At 36.1% G+C, this 19841-nt stretch overlaps 1 protein-coding gene across 5 annotated transcripts; it reads right to left on the bottom strand.

Moving 5' to 3' along the window:
* Window positions 1-668: 668 nt before the first annotated feature.
* LOC131772877 (ETS-related transcription factor Elf-4) lies at window positions 669-17071 on the bottom strand. 5 transcript variants are annotated; one of them, XM_059088838.2, is made up of 6 exons: window positions 15936-16207; window positions 12048-12102; window positions 11861-11927; window positions 5503-5636; window positions 2517-2773; window positions 669-1986 (listed from the first exon to the last, which is right to left on the bottom strand). In XM_059088838.2, the coding sequence occupies exons 4-6, from the start codon at window positions 5618-5620 to the stop codon at window positions 1591-1593; spliced, it is 771 nt and encodes a 256-aa protein (XP_058944821.1). In that variant the 5' UTR covers window positions 5621-5636; window positions 11861-11927; window positions 12048-12102; window positions 15936-16207; the 3' UTR covers window positions 669-1590. The 5 variants fall into 5 exon arrangements, with proteins under 5 accessions (XP_058944821.1, XP_058944822.1, XP_058944823.1 ...); XM_059088839.2 differs by lacking the exon at window positions 12048-12102; XM_059088840.2 differs by lacking the exons at window positions 11861-11927; window positions 12048-12102; window positions 15936-16207 and adding an exon at window positions 16929-17071.
* Between the last annotated feature and the right edge of the window lie 2770 nt (window positions 17072-19841).

The raw sequence follows: 19841 nt of genomic DNA on the forward strand, positions 1-19841 counted from the left end.
TCAATGCAGTCTAAAGAATATTTGAGAAGAAATAATAATAATAATAATGATAATAATAATTCTTTATATACATATGGCACTATTTCTATTGCTATCCAATAGCGCTTTACAACAACTGAAATAAACATAAAGTGCTTGATAATCTCGACCGGCAGGAGGCAGACCAGTCCAGCACCCTAACCGCTTGGCCACGCCTCCTCCCTGGTCTTGCGTTTGGGGAACACACAAACTATCAACGGGGAGAAGCTGTCAGGATATATTTTGGGAATATTTTGTGCAAACACTGGAGAGAGATGAACGTCAGTCTCTCGCATGGTTTGACTCACCCTCAAAACCAAGATAACATATTTTATTCACCATGGCTAGAAAAAAGTTCTTTATTGTATTTAGTAGTTACTGTTTTCGAGACCTTTTTCATATTTCGACAGCTAAACCATTAACATCTTTTTATGAGTCACTATATGAATTTAAAAAAACTGGAAGTGGGGAAATAGACGCAACTTCTTTGGATGTGTCAGTTGATATCTAAAAATTGAAATGATTCGCCCGTACATCTAGAGTTCGTTATTACCTCTATTCAGATCCTATCCTTCAAAAAAATGTTTTCTGTCGATTAATCTAATTAGATATTCTCCTTTTGCAATATAACAACAAAAAAATAAAATTGGTTGTGTTATGTAAATTTTTACTTCTTCAATACTAAGATGGCATGTAGAAAAGTCTATTTCTAACGAATTCTGAAAGATAATATTATATGAACCAAAGGTCTGAGTACCATAATTGCCTACTTTTTACAATCTAGTCGAAAGCACATTATAGTGATAAGATGTTGACTGTCAACACTTAAAAATATTTTACATTTTCTACTTTTTACAAAATCTCTCGATCCCCAAACTCACATTGTCTCCCCTCCCTCCCCCACTCCTTCAGTGAAAACTAGTTCTGAACTGACCTACTTCTAAAGATTGGTTGGGGGGGGGGGGTTGGGAATCTTAAAAGAAGGCGCATTTGATCAGCGAAATTTATAAAAGAAACCCCAAAATGTCACCAGAGTGTTTAAGGAAATTTTCAAATATATTACTATCCTTAAGGTAACAGGAAGTAATTGAGAACACTCTGATCAAAAGGGATGTCGATCCCCCTATTATATTTGTTTGATAATCTTTCCTCTGTTTGAAGGGTTCAGCTGTATTTTTCCAGACACGAAAAGAACACAAGGTAAAACTTGATCCCTGATCTCGTTGCACCTACTAAATCTCACTCGCTAAATTATGCGCTTTTCTTAACTTATTATATAATTAACACTAATTTAAAAGACCTGGACCTTCGAAAATTATACAACTTAGAGTAGAATGAATTAATCAATGTTGTAAAATTTTACAACTGCAAGGAATGATTCAATAAATGTTGTAAAAAAAACAGTATTACTCAGTCTTTTTAAAAGAGCACCGTAACCCACGTGTCTTCTCAAATTTTGCTTTACATCTGTTCTATCCAAAATTTATGAAAGACTGCGTGACACTTACATGGTTATCCGTACGGTTTATAACAAACTGCACTACTATGACGAGCTAAACCCGACTAAAAGTTTTATGCCAGCGCTTGGCCATCGGCCGGGATCACCTTTTGTGGTAGAGCTGTTGGATGACCACATTTCATGATAACAGGCACTGAAATGTGCCTTATTCCATGACTCGCCTCACTGAAGTAACATTCGTTTCGTGCAGAAACAGATGGCACGTGAAGATCATGCTTACTTCTGATTGGCTCTTGTGGGTCTTTGAGGTCTGGGATATTTGGGGTGCTCAGGTAGTTTGGATAAGAAATTACTTGGAACACTTCTCGCGTGGAAGAAGTCTTCTCGTGCTTCTCTGTAGTTTTTGATTGGTCCTCCTTCTCCAGAATCCCACTGTCGTAAAGATTTTTGATTGGCTTATAATTGTAAGGGAGATCTACAAATTTGTAGACTAACCGCTGACCACTGACCTATCATTTAAACGAAAAAAATTTTGGAAATATAAGATGCATTTTAGTATCGGCTCTTTCTGAGTTGGCTTAAAATTGTTTTTTTTAAACACGTTATTTGATGAATCAATACGACCACACACTTTTTTGGTTTGTTTCTTTGAAAATGGTAATAAATAAATGCCAAATTTTAACGAGTTACGACTTTTCCTTAACATTGTGGTCACCATAACTTGTCTACATCCCCTTTAGAAGCACATTTAATGGGAGTTATCTGTGTCTGTATCCAAAAAACGAGTTCAGTGTGTTTTGTGACTAAAAATCTTTACGATTGTCGCAGAGCCCCCTAAATAGTTGGTGCAAATCCCCCCTCAAGAAATAGAAGCATCTTGAGCTTACAAAGACAAGGAAAATGAAACAAAATGGTGAGCATGAATCCCGCTGGAACCTAAAATTCCCCTCTCTTTTTCCTTTACCAACGAAAACTGAATTAATTTCTAATTTTTTATTTACTTTGTCAACACGGATTATTAAAAAAAAATTCCACCTGCCTTTCTGATGATATTTTTTTGATAATAATATCTAAGAGCCCGGCTTAGTTTGTCATAATTCATTCCTGGTCGTTGTTTCAGTTCCCCCCAGCGCTTCGCAACTTCTTCCTGATTGCGAAGTTTGAACTCTCCTTTTTCACGTTTTGTCCACGTTATCAGCGAAGAGTATCTTTCATCCGCCAAAAGCTCCAATAAAAATTCCCACAAATGGACTGCACTTCGGGATGTTCCGCGTTTCTTGGGGAGAGAATCTGAAACTGTAATGTAAAAAAAAAGCGGAAATGTTTATATGATTTATTCCTACACGAGGAAAACAAAAGAGAGAACTTTAATTCCTCCTAACAACGTCTTTTACGAAGTTAATGACGCACATCCCGCCCACACATACAGTGTTTTCACCTCGATATACCTGAAAACATTGTTTTCAATTAATCCGGATTGACATTGAAAACAATGGAAAAGTTTGAATGAATGAACGGATAAATCCTCTTTAAATCGGTCTCGTATGAATTGTAGCACTCTAGTAAGTTTAAATATCAGCGAGCTTACATCGGGAAAAGTTTTAAAACTAGTTTTCCTTTGAAATTCGCAATTTATTCATAGTTTCTTCAATTTCATAATTTTTTACCAAGCGATTGGGTTAATTTTGTCTCCTTTCCTTTCATTAATTCAACAGAATTAAAGCACAATATGTCTTATGATAAATGCCAAGCGATGCCTTCAAACTGAAACTTAGAAAATCTGACATTTAAACTCGATAGATGTTCCTTGAAAGCAAGTACCTAGAAAAATTTTAAGGTTTTTTTTTTAAATAATGCGAAAGACTTCTTACCAAAACACCTTCAGACATTTATGACCTTAAAATTAAAATTGACTTTCTCCTTACAGATTTCAGATTATAGATTTCCAGGGATCTTTTCATGGGAAACAAAAGAAATACACGCGTTTAAAGTAAAGTAAAAAAGAATCATGTTTTCACGATTCTTTGTTGGGCAAAACTTCAACAATCTGAAATGTTAAAACAATCAACTGTTTTTGTTTTAAGTAAATTTTAAAAAAAATCATGTTTTCGATTTTTCGTTGGAAAAAACTTCAACAATCTGAAATGTTAAAACAACCAATTGATTTTGTTTTTTGTAAATAGTTAAGATTAGAGTAAGCATATTCTCGACGCTAAAAAGATCCCGCATTTGACATTTCAAGGAATTTGAAAATCCTAATTTTTCGAAATTAAGGAGCAAAATTACGTAGGCCAAATTGACGAAGTTTTTTCCTGTCTTTACCTGAGCAAGTTTGCTTCAGTGAGTCCGCCATGGTAAATTCGAATTCCACACAAAGTGATTTTTGTCAAGTTGACCTGCACTCGTTATAAAAGAACTAAGTCGGATAGGAAACTCTTATGTATCAACGGATAGTGAGCCCGCTTTAAATTATGTTGAGGGGAGACAAAATGAGTGCAAATGACCGGTAGGTGGTCAGAGAGGAAGTTAAACCAAAATACTAAAAGCTTGCGCGAGTTTCCTACGCACTCAGCTGCCATTCGGCAAAACAGAGGGCGAATGACGTTCGTTTGGGGCTTTAGGTGGCTTCCTGACGAACACGATGGAGGTTTTCTTTCTTATTTTCAAACCCGGAATATTTTTGTTAAAAAAAGTGCACCGTTTGTGCATATCTATTGATAGCGGCCTGAGTTTTGCTTGTTTATTAAAGAATCTCAGTATGCTATCGTTTGCGTGTTTCGAAGGATTTTTCCTTTTTCGCAAAATCTTAACGTTAAAAATTTTCTACGTTTAGTAGGGATTATTTTTCATCTCAATATGATTTTGATTGTTTTTTGTTAACAAGTCTACGTCTTTGGAGTATTTTATCCGCGGAAAAGAGTGAAGTGTTTGGTGATTAATTAATTTTAATGCGTCACTTCCATCGTGTTTCCTTCGTGAACTGTAATTTGTATTTCCTCTTTTGAAACTCAAATTAAGTCTATGTGCGCCGCATAAAGCTGACTAAAAGCATGATAACAAAATTAATTTACAGCGCGTACTTGTTGTTTGCATTTGCACATAAATGCATCTTAATTTAATTAATATCCAAAAATATATATAATTAATCCTTTCACTAACTTGTGGGTACTGGATTTAAGTGCTGAGCAAAAATGAACGCGCATGCGCCCTTTTATATTCCCCCGCCACACAAGCATACATGCGCACACTCAGTTCGCCCACTGAGATATAATCTTATTTAGCCCGTAATAAAACAAAGAATGGAACAAAAAAAAGCGGAAAAAACCAAGGGTGAATGGGAATAGCTCTTCCTTGTTTCCAGGCCACGATTGAACCACACTTGGTGCAAACAAAAAAATTTTTAACGAAAAAATTTCTCGAAAAAGTATTTTAAAGGCATCATTATTGAACATGTTTTTAGCAGAATACAGTAACCTGTCAGCATCTTGCAGATCAGTCATTCATAACAACGTCAGTTTCGACAAGAAGTTGATCTACTCGACGGTGGAAAATAATGATATTTTTCTAAACTAGGTTGAAACGCTGATAATAGCTTCTGCAAAATTAAAGCATTAAATTTGTTAACCCTTTAACTTAACCCTTCTTCTTACTGTCTGATCAGGGAATTACCACAAATATCTTGCTTCCTACATGCATCGTTATTAGGCCTCCTTCACTCAAGTCGAACGTACGAGTTAGAGTCCATTATTCTCTTGCCTTCTCGAGAGAGAAGACGTTCGTTCATTTTTTCTGTGGCATAATCCGAGACAAGAGATTATGATCTCTTTCCGAGAATATTTGAATAAATTGTGGCATGATGCGTCAAAATCATGAAACCAGTGCTAACGCAACAGTAAGCAACAGAGGGGCTCAACCCACTGGAATTTTATTTTCTATTTCCCCAATCCCGCTCATTTAATTCTAATTGCCCTCTCCTCTACGTGTGCCTTGAAAGGCAAAAAAAAAAAACAACAACAACAACATACCACCGGAGTCAGCCATCTTTAATAACGACAGAGCCGCTGCGTGATTTTCAGTAGTCGAATAAGTTTGCTGCTCAAATGGGAGAGGAAGCTTGACTGCAAGACTGTAGGACAGTGTCATAAATGTTTTTTTGTCTCTGCAAAAAAAAAAAAAAACTTTAAAACTGTCATTCATATTTCATTGTTTGATAAATGACACAGTCTTGTCACATCAAGGTACATCTTGCATCTTTCATCTTACCGTCTGATTTACATTTATTTGGATGGAAAATGTTATGGTTTATAGAGGTTTCGCCCCATTGCAGTAAAACAAGTTGCCCCCACCTTTGACAGTTCGCCCGTAAAATTGTTACGGCAGAACGTATTCTGTTGAAATCATAATTAAATGTTGCTCGAAACATAGTGTGGTAGGGGAAAACTTGAAATGGAGCAAAACGTCTGTGAACTAACGTTAGAGATAAAATAGAATAAAGTAATATTGCTGAGGAAAAAATGGAGACAAAACCTTCTCGTTTCAAACTTACAGGCTATTCTTATTAACAAAGCTGATGTTCCAAAATAAACAGTGATCTATAGAAAATCCTTGGTATGCTCTCATGTTGTAATAAGACGCTATAACATAGCCCCCTCCATCCCCCTCCTTGTTGAAGAAAATTCGCTGACGGCCGCACCCCTATGAGTTATCTTAATTCGTATCAGTTTAAATATACCATTGGCTCACCAATTTATCTACCCATATATCCCTGTTTCATTGCCTTAAAAAAGAGGCAATATGTTTTGGAGGCATCGAGTTAAGCTGAAGAACACACACTTGTAAGGCCTCGCCAATAAGTATTATGTACAGTGGTTACCAGGCTCAAAACGGTTGACTTAAATATAGAGGAACTGGACGAATGTCACGAAATCGAAATGGGAGGCCAACCAAATCTTTCAATGAGGACTGATATTCGACTCTGACACGTCTTTGAGGAAAAAAAAACTGGTCTGTCTAACAAAAAACGTCTGAGAGCCGTTTCACTGTCTGTGTCGGGGAAAAAAAAATAAGCATTTCGCGTCCTAGAGCTCCGAGACTATGCCGAGACAGTAATTCAACGAAGACAGCTCGTCGTTTGGCGATGAGAAAATGGGCACGCTGGTACGGCATGACATGCAAAGGCAAAATAGTTAGACGGATAAGGCTTGCTAATAACCTTTACGTCACTTAGCCAAAGAGTTTTTGACGGCGATGGAACTAGTAAGTCGTTTTTAACTTGTCTCAATACAAGATAAACGTGTGTTGGTGATGCTAAGAGTTGCGTTGAATCACCACACAGTTTTTTCTATATAATTGAGGTAAATCAGTGCTTATGTATCCTGTGATAGAGCTCGATTCAAGCTAACATGGTTGAATGCGAAATATTGTTCCTGGTGAGGAATTAGAATATTAGCTTCCTAAATTGCTTAACTTTGATATCTTTCACCTGTTTCTTGATAATAACAACCTGTACACTCTCGAAACCATTTACCCATGACGATTTCCTTAAGGTTCAGTCAGTGTTTATCATATTAAAAGCCAAAAAACCAAGAAGAAATAACAGGCTCTTTCACTTTTAAGCATACTATTGAGCAAAACATCATTTCACCTTAAAATAATATGATTTAGGTCAAGAACTTGAAACCTTATTGCTTCCAGTGCAAATCATTCGCCAACTTCGTCCGTCACTGTTTTGATCGGCGCAAATTTGTTTTGAAGCACAGTGTTCTATTTAGCTGTAAACATTCAGCTGCGAACCAGCTAGGTTAAATGTTTTACCCTTTCCTACCTTGAGACCCTATTATCTTCTACAGAATATCAGTGGTTCCCCGCAGACCAAGAGAACGAAACTCAGTAAACGAACGAGATATCACTGATTTGATAGCGAAACATTGCGATCCGGAAACATAAATTCTGCTTATATGGTATTTAAGGGTGTATATCTGGTCTATATTTCCTGTCTACTCTGAATCGAGGTATTAATCGAAAGTGAAAGCCCCAGTAATTCATGGATACAGTTTTTTGAACTTGGAATTTAACAAGAGGCGTGTATATCGTCGTGAAAATTTTACGAGCGAAGACATTAAAACGAGGAAGCTTTCAACATTCTGTTACCTGTTCTTAAAAAATGTAACTGTCTAAGCCTAAAATCGGTGAGATTCATTGGTTGATATTTCGTTTAGTTCGCCTAGAAAATATCTTCTGCTCAACATCGCTCAAATCTCCACAACTATCTCCTAACATGTATTGCTAAATATTTCGGAGACATTAAAGAACTGGTCACGATTCTAAGTCGTTGGAGTGAACGTGACCTTATATACTTCCGCCGATTCTTCTGTTTACAGACGAAAATAAATCTTAATTCGCAAAATATACGGAAGCCTTCTCTGCGAAACTTAAAGTCCCCCAGTATTTAAATGATTTATTCCACCACGTCCGGTGACAGTGTTACATGCTACAAGCTTGAAACGTGCTGACAGTGTTTTACAGAGTTTTCGATTGTTTTGTATAGAACCATAGGTTGGGAATTTGCCATATGCTTTATAACTTAATTTTCAATTTAACATTCCGAAAAGGATTAGAATTAACGAACACAGCTAGGTCATAACGTATCTTTTTAATAAAAGGTTTAATTTCTTTAACCGAGTTTAAGTTTTGAGTCAGAGTGAAATTTATAAATTTATGTATATGCCATATTTCGACTAAAAGTTTAATATCATTATACTGAAGTATTTCAAGCCTTTTTAGACTAAAATATACGTTCAACAGACAAATTAAAGGTAGTAGTAGTATTTGAGGAAAGCCACGAATGGGCTACAGAAGCCCTGAGGTTAGTTACCCTGGAACCTTCTGCATTAAAACAAACAATTCTCCCAATAAAGCAGGTTGATATAGCAACTAATATCATCAAAAAATGATGTAGAAGCACTTCCTACGTCAAAAAAAACAATAGGTTACAAGAAAAGAAAGAAAGGAAATTATCAAGAAGATAAACTGAGCTGCCTTGTGATAAAAGGCAGTTCAATAACATTAACTGTTTTGTGCCTGAAACAAAAGAGTTATTGTGCACCTGGACACCAATGACAAACATGAGCAATTACAAGCAGAAGATGAAATTTAAAGGCTAAAACATCGCATGAAATTAAGAGAGAACTGAAAGATTCTAACAGGCCATGAAAATCAAACTCTGATTAAAAGAAAACTTGGAATAGTGTGGCAATTTGCACCACCCCATGAAAACAAAGGAAAGACAAGGTAGACTGAGTCATACCATGCTTTACCAAGTCAACCCAGGCCATGACCAAGCCATGCCATGGGATGGAAACTTTGCTACAAAAAAAGGATGAGAAAATATCACCCTAAGACAAGTTGAAAAACCTTGTCGTGGGTAACATGACTGGAAATTTTCTGTCACTGAACTGACACAACATATAAGATGTGCCATGCTGAAAAAAGTTGAATAAATAAAATTATATTTTGTACACTATACTATTCTTCTTTATCGTCCAGAACTGTAGATCATTAATTACATAAGATGTGCCATGCTGAAAAAAGTTGAATAAATAAAATTATATTTTGTACACTATACTATTCTTCTTTATCGTCCAGAACTGCAGATCATTAATTACATTTGCTCAATAAAAAAGAACCCTACATAGGTATTTTAAATGACCTAGAGAAAGAATTCTTCATTGTGCCTGAGAAACCTAAGTACCAAGAAGCTATGAGAGGTAAACAAAGACTGGACACTAGTGAATTGGGTCCCCCGCAGTTGAAACAGAAGAAGATCATTTCTTAAAGGCAATAAAAAAGTACCAATAAAATAATGAAAAAAAAGAAACTTATGGTATGGAAAGTTTGATGAACAGACCGCATGCAAGTGAAGATCTAACCTTGCTAAGCAGGTTATAAAAATGGAATCGTTCAAAGGTAGGAGAGACAAAGATCATCAGGACATTTTAAAAGCCAGAACAGAGCTCCATATACAAAGTGTAGGCTCAATCTTGTATTTAGATGACATCGCAAGTGGAACATAGGAGGAGAAGTCTGCGAAACAAAACTGAAGTGCCACGAGGTTACAAAGATGAAAACAAGGGTAAACCATTTAGAGCAGAGACCATCAGAGAGAGAGGGAAAGACAGAGACAGACAGACAGAGACAGACAGACAGACAGAGAGGAAGAAACAGAGAGAGAAAAAAAGAGAAGAGAAAAAGAAATAATCAGAAATTAAATCAGCTCTGATAATATACAGACACATTCCCCCGCAATAACTCAGGCCAGGAAGTGACAGTGTTTTTTCAAGTAACTTCATACCAAATTTATAGATAATGGAGTCCACTACTTCTCTTGCCAGTTTTTTGAGTATCATTCCTTTGTAAGGGATTTTTACTAGTTGAGTCCACGAAACTACTAAGCTCTTTTCGTGTGATATTTTAATTTCATCATAAACAGTTTCTCCCTCAATAAGCTCAGCCATTGGTGTTAAAAGTAACGTCAGAAACTGACCCAATGACGAATTGCGTTGTTTCAGGTTTTAAACCGCGTGAATTGGGAATGTTAACAAAAAAAACTTAATTCATGTTTACAGTATTGCATAGATTAAACAACCATCCTTTCTCACAGCATAAATTAACTATGGGAAGTGGTAAGCCCCTATTGACTTCACTCTACGTCACCAAGACAACAAGCGCTCCAACTCACATGGCATTGATCAAACATGGCGAACTTCCGTTCGTGACAAGAACAGATGTGTTTAACCTTTGATTTCACAAACAATTTGTACGTGCCAAATTCCTCTAAGGCCATGAACATGGTGAACGGAGAGAAATGTGTTTAGCATTTTTGGCTCTCTCATAAAAGTGCAATTTTTTGAAAATAAGAAAAAAAAAACATCCTTGTAGTCTATTCCTTTATAAACACATGGTTGAGTTCCTTGCAGAATCCGATCAACGATCAGCGAGTCAGATTCTGTCCGTCGTTGTCTAGTCGCTGTGCTGAACGGTAAGAAAATACTAGGTATTATTTCTTCAAAGTGATATCTTTGTCAAAGTCGTAGTTTCAAACCTTAATTAAGTTTCAGCAGATAAAAGAAGGTGCTTTTAGCCTATACTTCAACAACAAAGTCTTCTTCCTCACAAACAATATCACTCACAAACTTGATGATTTAAGTGAGAACGTTTCTCGTTACACAACACTGAGTAAAAAGATAAACGAGACGTCGCGACGTCAAGAAGTCTAATGTTGCGTCTTCTTGACTGTAATTGTAATAATTTTCTAGGTTTTTAAAGGAAAGAGCCTTACGATCAAGACCAAAGACCGATGTTTCTCTGGCAGTAAAGTAACTCCAAGATTTACCGAAATATTTCTCACTTCCCTGATTCATGCCGACGAGGGCTTATTAGACGTTTTCAATAAATTTAAGATCTTCGAAATACAGGAACTACAAAAAAACCGAGCAAAAATTTTCCCGATGAAATTTGCTATGGCGGAAGGATATGAACTAGGATGCATATGTTATTTTGGGGTAACTTGAGTTGTATTGATTATTAAGATCACAAAAGTGTTTCCTTCTTCCTTCTTGCTGTTCAGCAATATCGTGTTTAATAGATGACTCACCAAAGAGACAGTCTTATTTTTATTCAAAGGAACTTTCAGAAAAGTGACTTTTGCAAACAACTGTAAATTCGCAAAGGTATTCATCCACATCTATTTTGAAAAACTTTATATCATGTCTTTTGTATATGGCATTTCGTTTTTTTTTCTAGCATACGTGACATACCACAGCATTTTTGCAACCTTGCTGGAAAGATGAAGTTACAATTCAGACAAAGGATCAAAGCGTGTTGTTATCGATAAAAGCAAACAATATTCTGTTGGCCGCGAACAGTCACCGCGCTGAACTAAGAAATGGCCGTAAATCTTCAACATCATAGCAATCTAAATATTCCGTAAGAAGCAATTCACTTAGCGTGTTTCTTCGCTTTCGTCTTTGATCCTTAAACTTCAGTGTGTGGCTTATCATATAGCCTATAGCTTGAGCTTAAAACCTCATTAGATTATTTACGAATCAAGTCTTCGAAGAAAGTGCCTCTGTGAGTCACGAAATTTTTACCTAACGTTTAACGAGAGAGGCTTTGACAGAAAAATAAATCCGACAGCACCAATACAATGGTCAGCCATAATATTAAGTAAAACGGATCCAGTAAATATCTCAAAGCGAGTAATTAAAATTGGTTAGTCGATGATTCAATTATCGACTTATTTCCTAAAAGAAACAACGTCTTCAAATTTATAGCCAGCTTAAAGAGGAAGCAGAAAGAGGCTGTGCTTATTTTATGGTAACTTACCAGCAAAATTGCTCCAAAAACCAGGTTTCAATATAGTTGACTGCGATATTTTCCTCCGAAGCGTGATCTTAAATAAACGAACACCATTTACTACAAAACATGACAACAAAAAAAGGATGCAATATATTCCAAAACTGGAGTCAACTTTCTGAAGAAGGAAGTAGGAAATTAATGAGATTTCGCTTACCAGGATTAGCAACCTCGGAAAGCACTCAACCGGGAGATTGTGTAGAACGTGTAAACTGGAACAGGACGGGAAGAGAAGTGACTGTTTTTGGTTTATTTCTAGCTTTTGTTGTTGTTGAAGAAAACAACTTCCTTTTTTGCTCTTAGTCAAGATCAGTTTCGATTTCGGAGTGACCTCATATAAGCATCGCGTTATTCAAACGACACGTATTCGTTTGAGAAGATAGAGTAACAAACAACAATTATTCAGCATTTCTTCCTGAGAGGCCCTTTTTAAAAAGGACAAAACGTTCATTTTTTTTGACAGAAGATTTGATTTCCACCAAAAGGATTTGGAGCCACTCAGACATGATATCAATTTCCGAGTTCATACTACTGAGTAATAGTAACGATATCAAATTCCGGATTTCCAAAAATTTATTTTAAGAATCGACGTTTCGTAACTTACCGTCATGCTTACATGAGTAAAAACCTGTCTTTTTGTTTTCCACAGTATCTAAGCAGTTTGCTTAGTTGTTTTTAGATTTACAACACAAAACTACAGCTGTACTAAAGAAAAATGTTACGAAAACAATCGAAATGGCGGATCACGCGCGATTAACGCGCGGGTCTGCGCGTAGAAGACTGCATTAGTTAGTTCCCTGCCGACGACGATTTTTGCGCGGGGTAAGTTTTATTGTGTTACTATTTTGGTTGTTTTTGATGGACAATTTTTTGAATAAAAATGCGTAGCTTGCTCGGCCTTTATCTAAGGAATAAGCGAATTCAACTTACTGGCGTCACTACACGTGCTGCTATTGCAATAAAGTGACAGAATTTAGTTACTTTGATTTAAAATTCGGCTTTTATTTTGCCTTGTGATTTAATAAGGGACAAATTAATCTGTGTTAAGGAATGGCAGTATCATCGGCTGAAAAGAACAATGTGGTTGCCTTGCTTAAAGGACGAGAATTACTTCCGGTGTAGGGTTTGCCACTCCATCTCAAATGTTCCTAAAACTCCCGAACTTGCAAACGATGGTGACTGAATTTCCTGAATTAAAAATTACAATTTTGGAGGCTCGAAAAATGATTTAAATGTAAAAATGTGCCAAGATATTCGAGAAAATCTAACCCTTTTTTTTGCTTCAATCAAGTTCTATTATTCTGCTTCATCTTTCCTTCAATATTCATCAGTTCCACAAAATAATATCCATTTTTGAACCTTTAATCCGAAGTAATATGACATGAAGTCTTCTTGACGCACTTTATCTTCCCGGGAAACGTGAATTTATTCCTGATTCGTGTTCTCTTAGTTTGTTTTCTGTGAACGCGAAAGATCAGTTTTGGGTACAATATACCTTCACAACAATGAATCATCTTAAAACATAGAGTTGACTTGGACGGAATATCCACGCTATTCGATCTGTTATATGCGATCAAAACTTACCAAGCAAACATTATAGAGTATGATATGTAATGGATCCAAGCGATACAATTTCCGGTTCTTTTTTTTGTTACTCGACTTGAAAGAAAGGATCGTGTTTTTAATCACTTTATTTCACTGTAATGAGTTGTCTAGCTGCTTACTTTTCAAGGGTATAATAAAATAATCGTTACAAATCTTGTTTAAACTAAGGGAATGATACTATCTTGTAAAATTTAGCCGAAAGTTTTAAGTTTAGTGTCGCACAATCCTTCATCATTTTTATTCCCTTTAAGTACAGTGTTGCCTCTTTGTTGTTTGTCTGCTTCAGCACATTTAGATTCAAAGGTTTTTTACCCGTTGAGAATAATTGTTAATAACCAAAAAGAAAACAAAGCAAGATATTGTGTTTTAACGCTTCGTTGGAACTTAATACGAATGATATTTCCAAACAATGATGTGATATTGAACAGTAATATCGAGTCCCTCAGAAGTTTTAGTTGACGAGTTTCGTTCAGAACTTCAGCGTTTCAGTAACATTTTTCTACCTTCAACTGGCATTTCAAATTCTCAGCGTTTATAAAACACGAAAAAGGTGAATCGATATAATAAATTTTAGTGTGGCGATGGGTCCACGACCTTGTAATTAACTGACGTTAATCACTTCAACATAGACTTTCAGTCTGTGCCCCCTTTAATTCGCTAATTAGTTCAGGGAAACGGAACTCACTGTGCGATGCATGCAAATTACAAATTTTTCTTAAAAGCGCTGAATTTGCATCTATGATTCCAAAACCATCGATGAGTCGACCGCTTGAAAGCAAAACCATTTCCATTTAGAAAAGACAGGAATATTCTTTGCGTTCTACGTTTGGTGTTCTTCAACACTGGTCTAATCTCTTTTCATCATTTCCGAAACGTCTCAAAAACTGACTAAGAAATAGAGTCCTAAGCTCACAGTTTCATAGATACGCATGATACTCAAAATAACACTCTATGGTGTTCACGGCCATGGGTGACGTAAATAAGTAATTGCCATGACTGACCATGCTTAATTTTCTTGGAGGCGTTCAGTTGTGTATTTGATTCAAAGCAGAATTTTGACAGCTTGCGGTCAAATCCACATTATATCATTCCTATACTACAGAAGGTCCTCTCTCGTCATATCAATCGCTCATTAGCTCTCTGTTGAAACTTGTATTGGTTCATCTAAAACTTTAGGTGATAAATTCCTCATACTACAAGTTTCCCGATCAAAATTCAAGGAATAAGTTCTTGTTTCGCGGGATACGAACGATCTTGATAAATTTGCCTCTACTTGGGGTATCCGTTCTCGGCCCCTTTGTCTAGATCCTATTATCCATCGTTAAGCTGCTTAATTAAGGGGGGTAGTCTTGTAGAGTTCACTTTAAAACCGGATTTCCCAGTGTAGTTATTCGATTCCATTAAAACAGCGTGACAAAGCATGGAAGGAAGTCTTGATAAGTGTAAAAAATAAATACGCTTTGTCTGAATCAGGGGTCATTTAGTTCGAATTGTAACGACAACTCTCCCTGACCCCTTCCCGGTCGGTGGAACATCATTTCTGAGAAATCAGTAATAAATCGTTAACTGTGACAAACATCAAATTACAAGTAATCATAAATCAAAGCAAAATGCGTAAGGGCAATGAAGCGCAACCGGCTCTTGGAGAAACTTACGTCTTAACAAAAGGTATTGGCGGAGTAGAGGCGGACGTGCGTGAAGGAAAGTACAGGAAAATGTAAAGTCTCTATCAATAAAAACATTATAACAGGAACTCAAAAGAGCTGTGTAATGGTGGTTACAAAAATGATTGTGTAATAACGGTATTCTGTTGCTTAATTTTTAAAAATGATTTAAGATTTGTCAGATTCTTATATTCTCCCTCTTCCTAGTCACCATCAAATGTTAAGCTGGCGACCGCAAATGCTCTTATGAAACGTATGGCTTATGTGACACAAGTGTTTTGCAGACATTACTTTGAGAAATCTGAAAGTTGTTGGTTAAATCCGAGCATTTAGTCGTTAGGAATGAGTTCATTATTCAAGCTTTTACCACGTCAGTAGCCCAAGAGTTAAGGAATCTTTCCTCAATTAAATAAACTTCTTTGACTGCTCCAAAGCAATGCGGGGCATAAGATATTTATAACAAGTATTGACTGTTTCAAAGTGGAAACCGTAAAGAAGCTGAAATTCATACCATTGTCGCGTACGAACTGACATGGTGCGCAATTTACTTAGATTCGAAACTCGAAAAAGATGCCACCATGTTTCGCTTTAAACACAGCGAGGCAGGTGCGAAATAATTTGCTAATGACAAAATATCTAGCAAGCGTGTTGATGTTGCATTACGTGACAAAAGTGAATTTATATTCTTTAGCGATGCTTCCTTTCGTGTTTTTGCAAAAAGTCATTTGCGTAGCTACAAGTTCTCTTAAATCCATGAATAGTTAAGAATCACTTACCGTTTGGTCACCAAATAGCAGAGGTTTCATGTAGAAGCGAAACTGTCGAACCGTCTGTCTATCCTAGTCGGTACTTCCGCCTTGGATCGTGTCACGTGATTAATACGAAGCCGAGTGCCGGAAGTTTACGTTAGTTGTCGGAGTTATTAAAATTTTTACTCGGCCACGACCACATCAGATGTTTTAAACATCAACAAAATTAGCACCATTTTCCGCTCCGCTTGTGAAAAATAATTTTGTGGTTTGCAAAAAATGGTTCTCTTTGTATTTCCGCGTTTGATGAAACGAAGCACGTACGCTGCTGTTGATTATAGTTTGCCGGTCTTCGATTGGCCAGTATTTAGGAAACGTGGACTAAGCGACACGCTGAAGCCGAGAGAGATTATGTTAGGATTATTCATTTCAGGCGCTGAAGAACTCGTTTTTTACACTCCGATAGTCAATTTACGGAGATGACTGAACTGAAATATTTTAAGAGTTTTGGTTTCTAAAACCGCGTCGAATTTGTAAGCAAACAAAAATAGATGACTTCAATCAATATTTTCTATCTGAAATTTGCACACAATAACAATGGGGTCCGTTTAAAACAGAACAGATTCGACATCTCTCCAAATATTTTAGAAAATGCTTCAGAAAACAAACCAATTTCTATGCATTATAGTTGTTTGAGATAGGCATTGAAAGATTTATATTAATACTGTATGAAGTAACGCAATACCGTTTTATTGATATGTCGCGATGCAATCGACGATCTAAATGCTCCAAGTATAGAAGTAAATTTTAAAGAAATTAGAACTTATCTAATATCTAAGTTATATTATCTCGTCAACCTATACAATTTTTTTGTTGCACATTATTAATTTGCAAGATTCCTAGAACTAAAATGAATGGAATTGCCGGGAAATCAGAAAGGAGAATTGATATTTCGAAATATAGATCTTTTTCTTCATCAAGTTCAAGAGCTAAATGAATTACAAATTTAAGTTTACTCACCTTAAACACTCACAACAAACGGACGAAAACGCACAAGCGTATCACCATTTCCATACGTAATTTACTTGTCAGAATGTAGACACGTGGGTCCGTTGTTTGACACGTGAATTAAGTACCTCTGTCGAGGTCATTGTGTCTGTTAAACGAATACACTGGAAATGACTCCTTTTATAATAACAAAATTGTCACACAATACAACCTTCCGCGTTCGGTTATTTCAAGGAACGAGATTTATCACTTCCTCTTTTCTTGAAACCCTAAAATGGATCATCGTGAATTATTGTTTTTACTCAGATTAAGCGGAAGCCGAAGCTGGTAAATAATTTATTCGTTCATATCATTCTACTTCCTTTGTAGGTCTTGAACGTTCTGACATATTAATTCGCATAACTTGTTTTGCTTTTTATAACAGAAAACAGAAGACTGTTTCGCTAGTTTCGTACTCTGCGGTTGTTATTGTAGAGGCTAAATTATTGACTTCGTGTGGTAATTTCCAAGAAGCTACACAGGTCTCGCTTGGGCGAAAGAAACTAGAACGTGATAAAACGAGATTCTTAGAATGAAAGGAACAATGACCCGACACGTTGCTGTCTGCAAAACAACGTGACATTGCCTTCATTTCCGTGTTTTTCAAAACGGGAACCTTGACGACAAAATTTCATGCTTCATTTCGACTCATAACACTTCTTAAAACACATCTCTTTAGACAGACATTTTCATGATTGATTTTATAGTTCGTTTTCATACTTTTTTTTAGTTAGTCAAATTGTATATTCTTATCCTTTTATAATTCGTTTTCATATTTTATTTTGCTTAGTCATATTGTATAACGCATTAGATCATATCCGCATGTATTTTGCGCTATATAAGTAATAAATTATTAATTATTATTACAACTAAAGCTTCACAAGTTCTGTAGGGCAGACTTTTGAGCTCAATAAATAAAATGAACTTAGGCAAATGACAACCATTTTTAATTCGCTGTTTTCCTTAAGAGAGTCGCTGTCGCGATTGATGAAGCCCTCAAATCCTCACGTACAACGGACGTCATTAATAACCCATTAATTTGAAACGAGGGAAAGATTGTTCATTTCGTTTTTGTTGTTACATCATAGGAAATTACATAACCTCACTTTTGATTACCCGTTCGCGAAATTGATTTGGGTCGAGACGTTAATGTGGATTGTATAAATTATGTTTTGACGCTGAGGTAAAACCGTTGTGAGCAGTCGGCCATGAAGAGAGTTTCGCTGACTGATTATCATCCTGCAGGTGATGGTTCTTACTATCAATAACTCCCATGAGTGACCAAGACAGAATTTCTCCTTATATCACGATTTCCCCCTATATCAATATCGATAAACTCTTCACATCCACTCCGGTGAATAATTGTTAATTGCTAATGAGATCTTGGGAATTAAATAGAAATTTGATTTGTGGTTATTTTTCATGACGGTGTCCAAAAATGATTTATTTCTTAAGTTGTTGAAGAGAAAACCGCTATGTCATTGTAAGTATATACCAAATGCTTTTCGGCGAGTGAGTTTTCTATGACTGAAAGGGTTTCAGTTTCCTTTAAGCAAGTTTATAAGCGTGTATTACTTGAAAAAATGCAGGACAATTTCTTCGTGACATGAAGAACAAAAGCTAGGCTAACTTTTTAATGAATCAAAAAAGTAAATAACTAAATGATTTGAAATAAACTGATATTATGTATTTCACCTGTATTCAAATGTCGGAAGTATTTAGTAAGTGTTTGTATTAAGCCATTTCTAATAATAGGCCGAACAGACTGAAAATACATCTTACAGTTACTGCGTTAGGGTATCAGGCTGGAAAACAGAAAGATTTTAATTTATTCACAACCACTATTGCTGTAAAACAAGGCGAATATTACAGCTAATTAACTAAACATAATCTATCGTTGTGTTTAAGGAGAGCGTTTTTCGACTGAGTGACGTTTGACCACAGCCAAAGTAATTATAACAGCCAATTAGGAAAAGGTGAATGACACAAGGAGCCAATGAGAGCTCGAAGTAAAAGAAGTAAACAGCTTGAAGCGCGGGAAAACGCGGCGACCAAGTCATAATTAGTTTTATTTTTGAATTTGATTGGTTGAGAAAGTGGCGCGAGTTTTTTTTTTAAACCAATTAGTGAAGCAAACCAACACAATCACAGATTAGTTTCGACAGTAACCTTGAAAATTGCTCTTGAGGCTCTAGTGCACCTTTCTAATAATCAAATTATTGAAAAAATCCTATAACAGTCATGTAAAGCTCACCAATTTTGACAATATATTTTGAAAGTAAAGATAGCGCGCAATTATTGAGAGGTATATAGTATGTAACGCCATCGAGATTAATGTTAATCACGGTTAATGAAAAATTCCTTGCTAAAATGGTTTCAGCAACATGAAATGACTGGTACACGACTTTTAAAATAAAAGTGATATGAACCGCTGAACACATTTCGAATAGTTATTTCCTGATTCCCCGTTAAGATTTTTCCGCATTACACTGGGCTTCTTTTGTATTTTCAAAAGAAATGGAGATACAAAGTGATAGCGGACTTTCAAATCATGAAAATACAATGACTATTTGGTGAAATCGTCGAATTCACAGACATCTTAGAGGTGTCAAAACAACATGCCAACTAGTATTCGAATTTCCATTTCTTTCTATTGGCAAAGAAATTTTCGAGGCAACACCAATCAGTATGAATTATCGAGGGAAACTCCACTTCGAACACTGGAAAGCAGGTGGAAAATATGAAAAATGTAATATTCTCTCACTGTAACGTAATGAACTTGATAAAGTTTTGTGCACGGAAATTGTGCCTTAAAAGCAGCCTCCAAAACTCTTAAAACCAAAGTCAATTTTTATTCATGAGACAAAACAAACCACAAGAGATAAG

This window comes from Pocillopora verrucosa, chromosome 11 (assembly GCF_036669915.1).
Source record: "Pocillopora verrucosa isolate sample1 chromosome 11, ASM3666991v2, whole genome shotgun sequence".
NCBI classification, from domain to species: domain Eukaryota; kingdom Metazoa; phylum Cnidaria; class Anthozoa; order Scleractinia; family Pocilloporidae; genus Pocillopora; species Pocillopora verrucosa.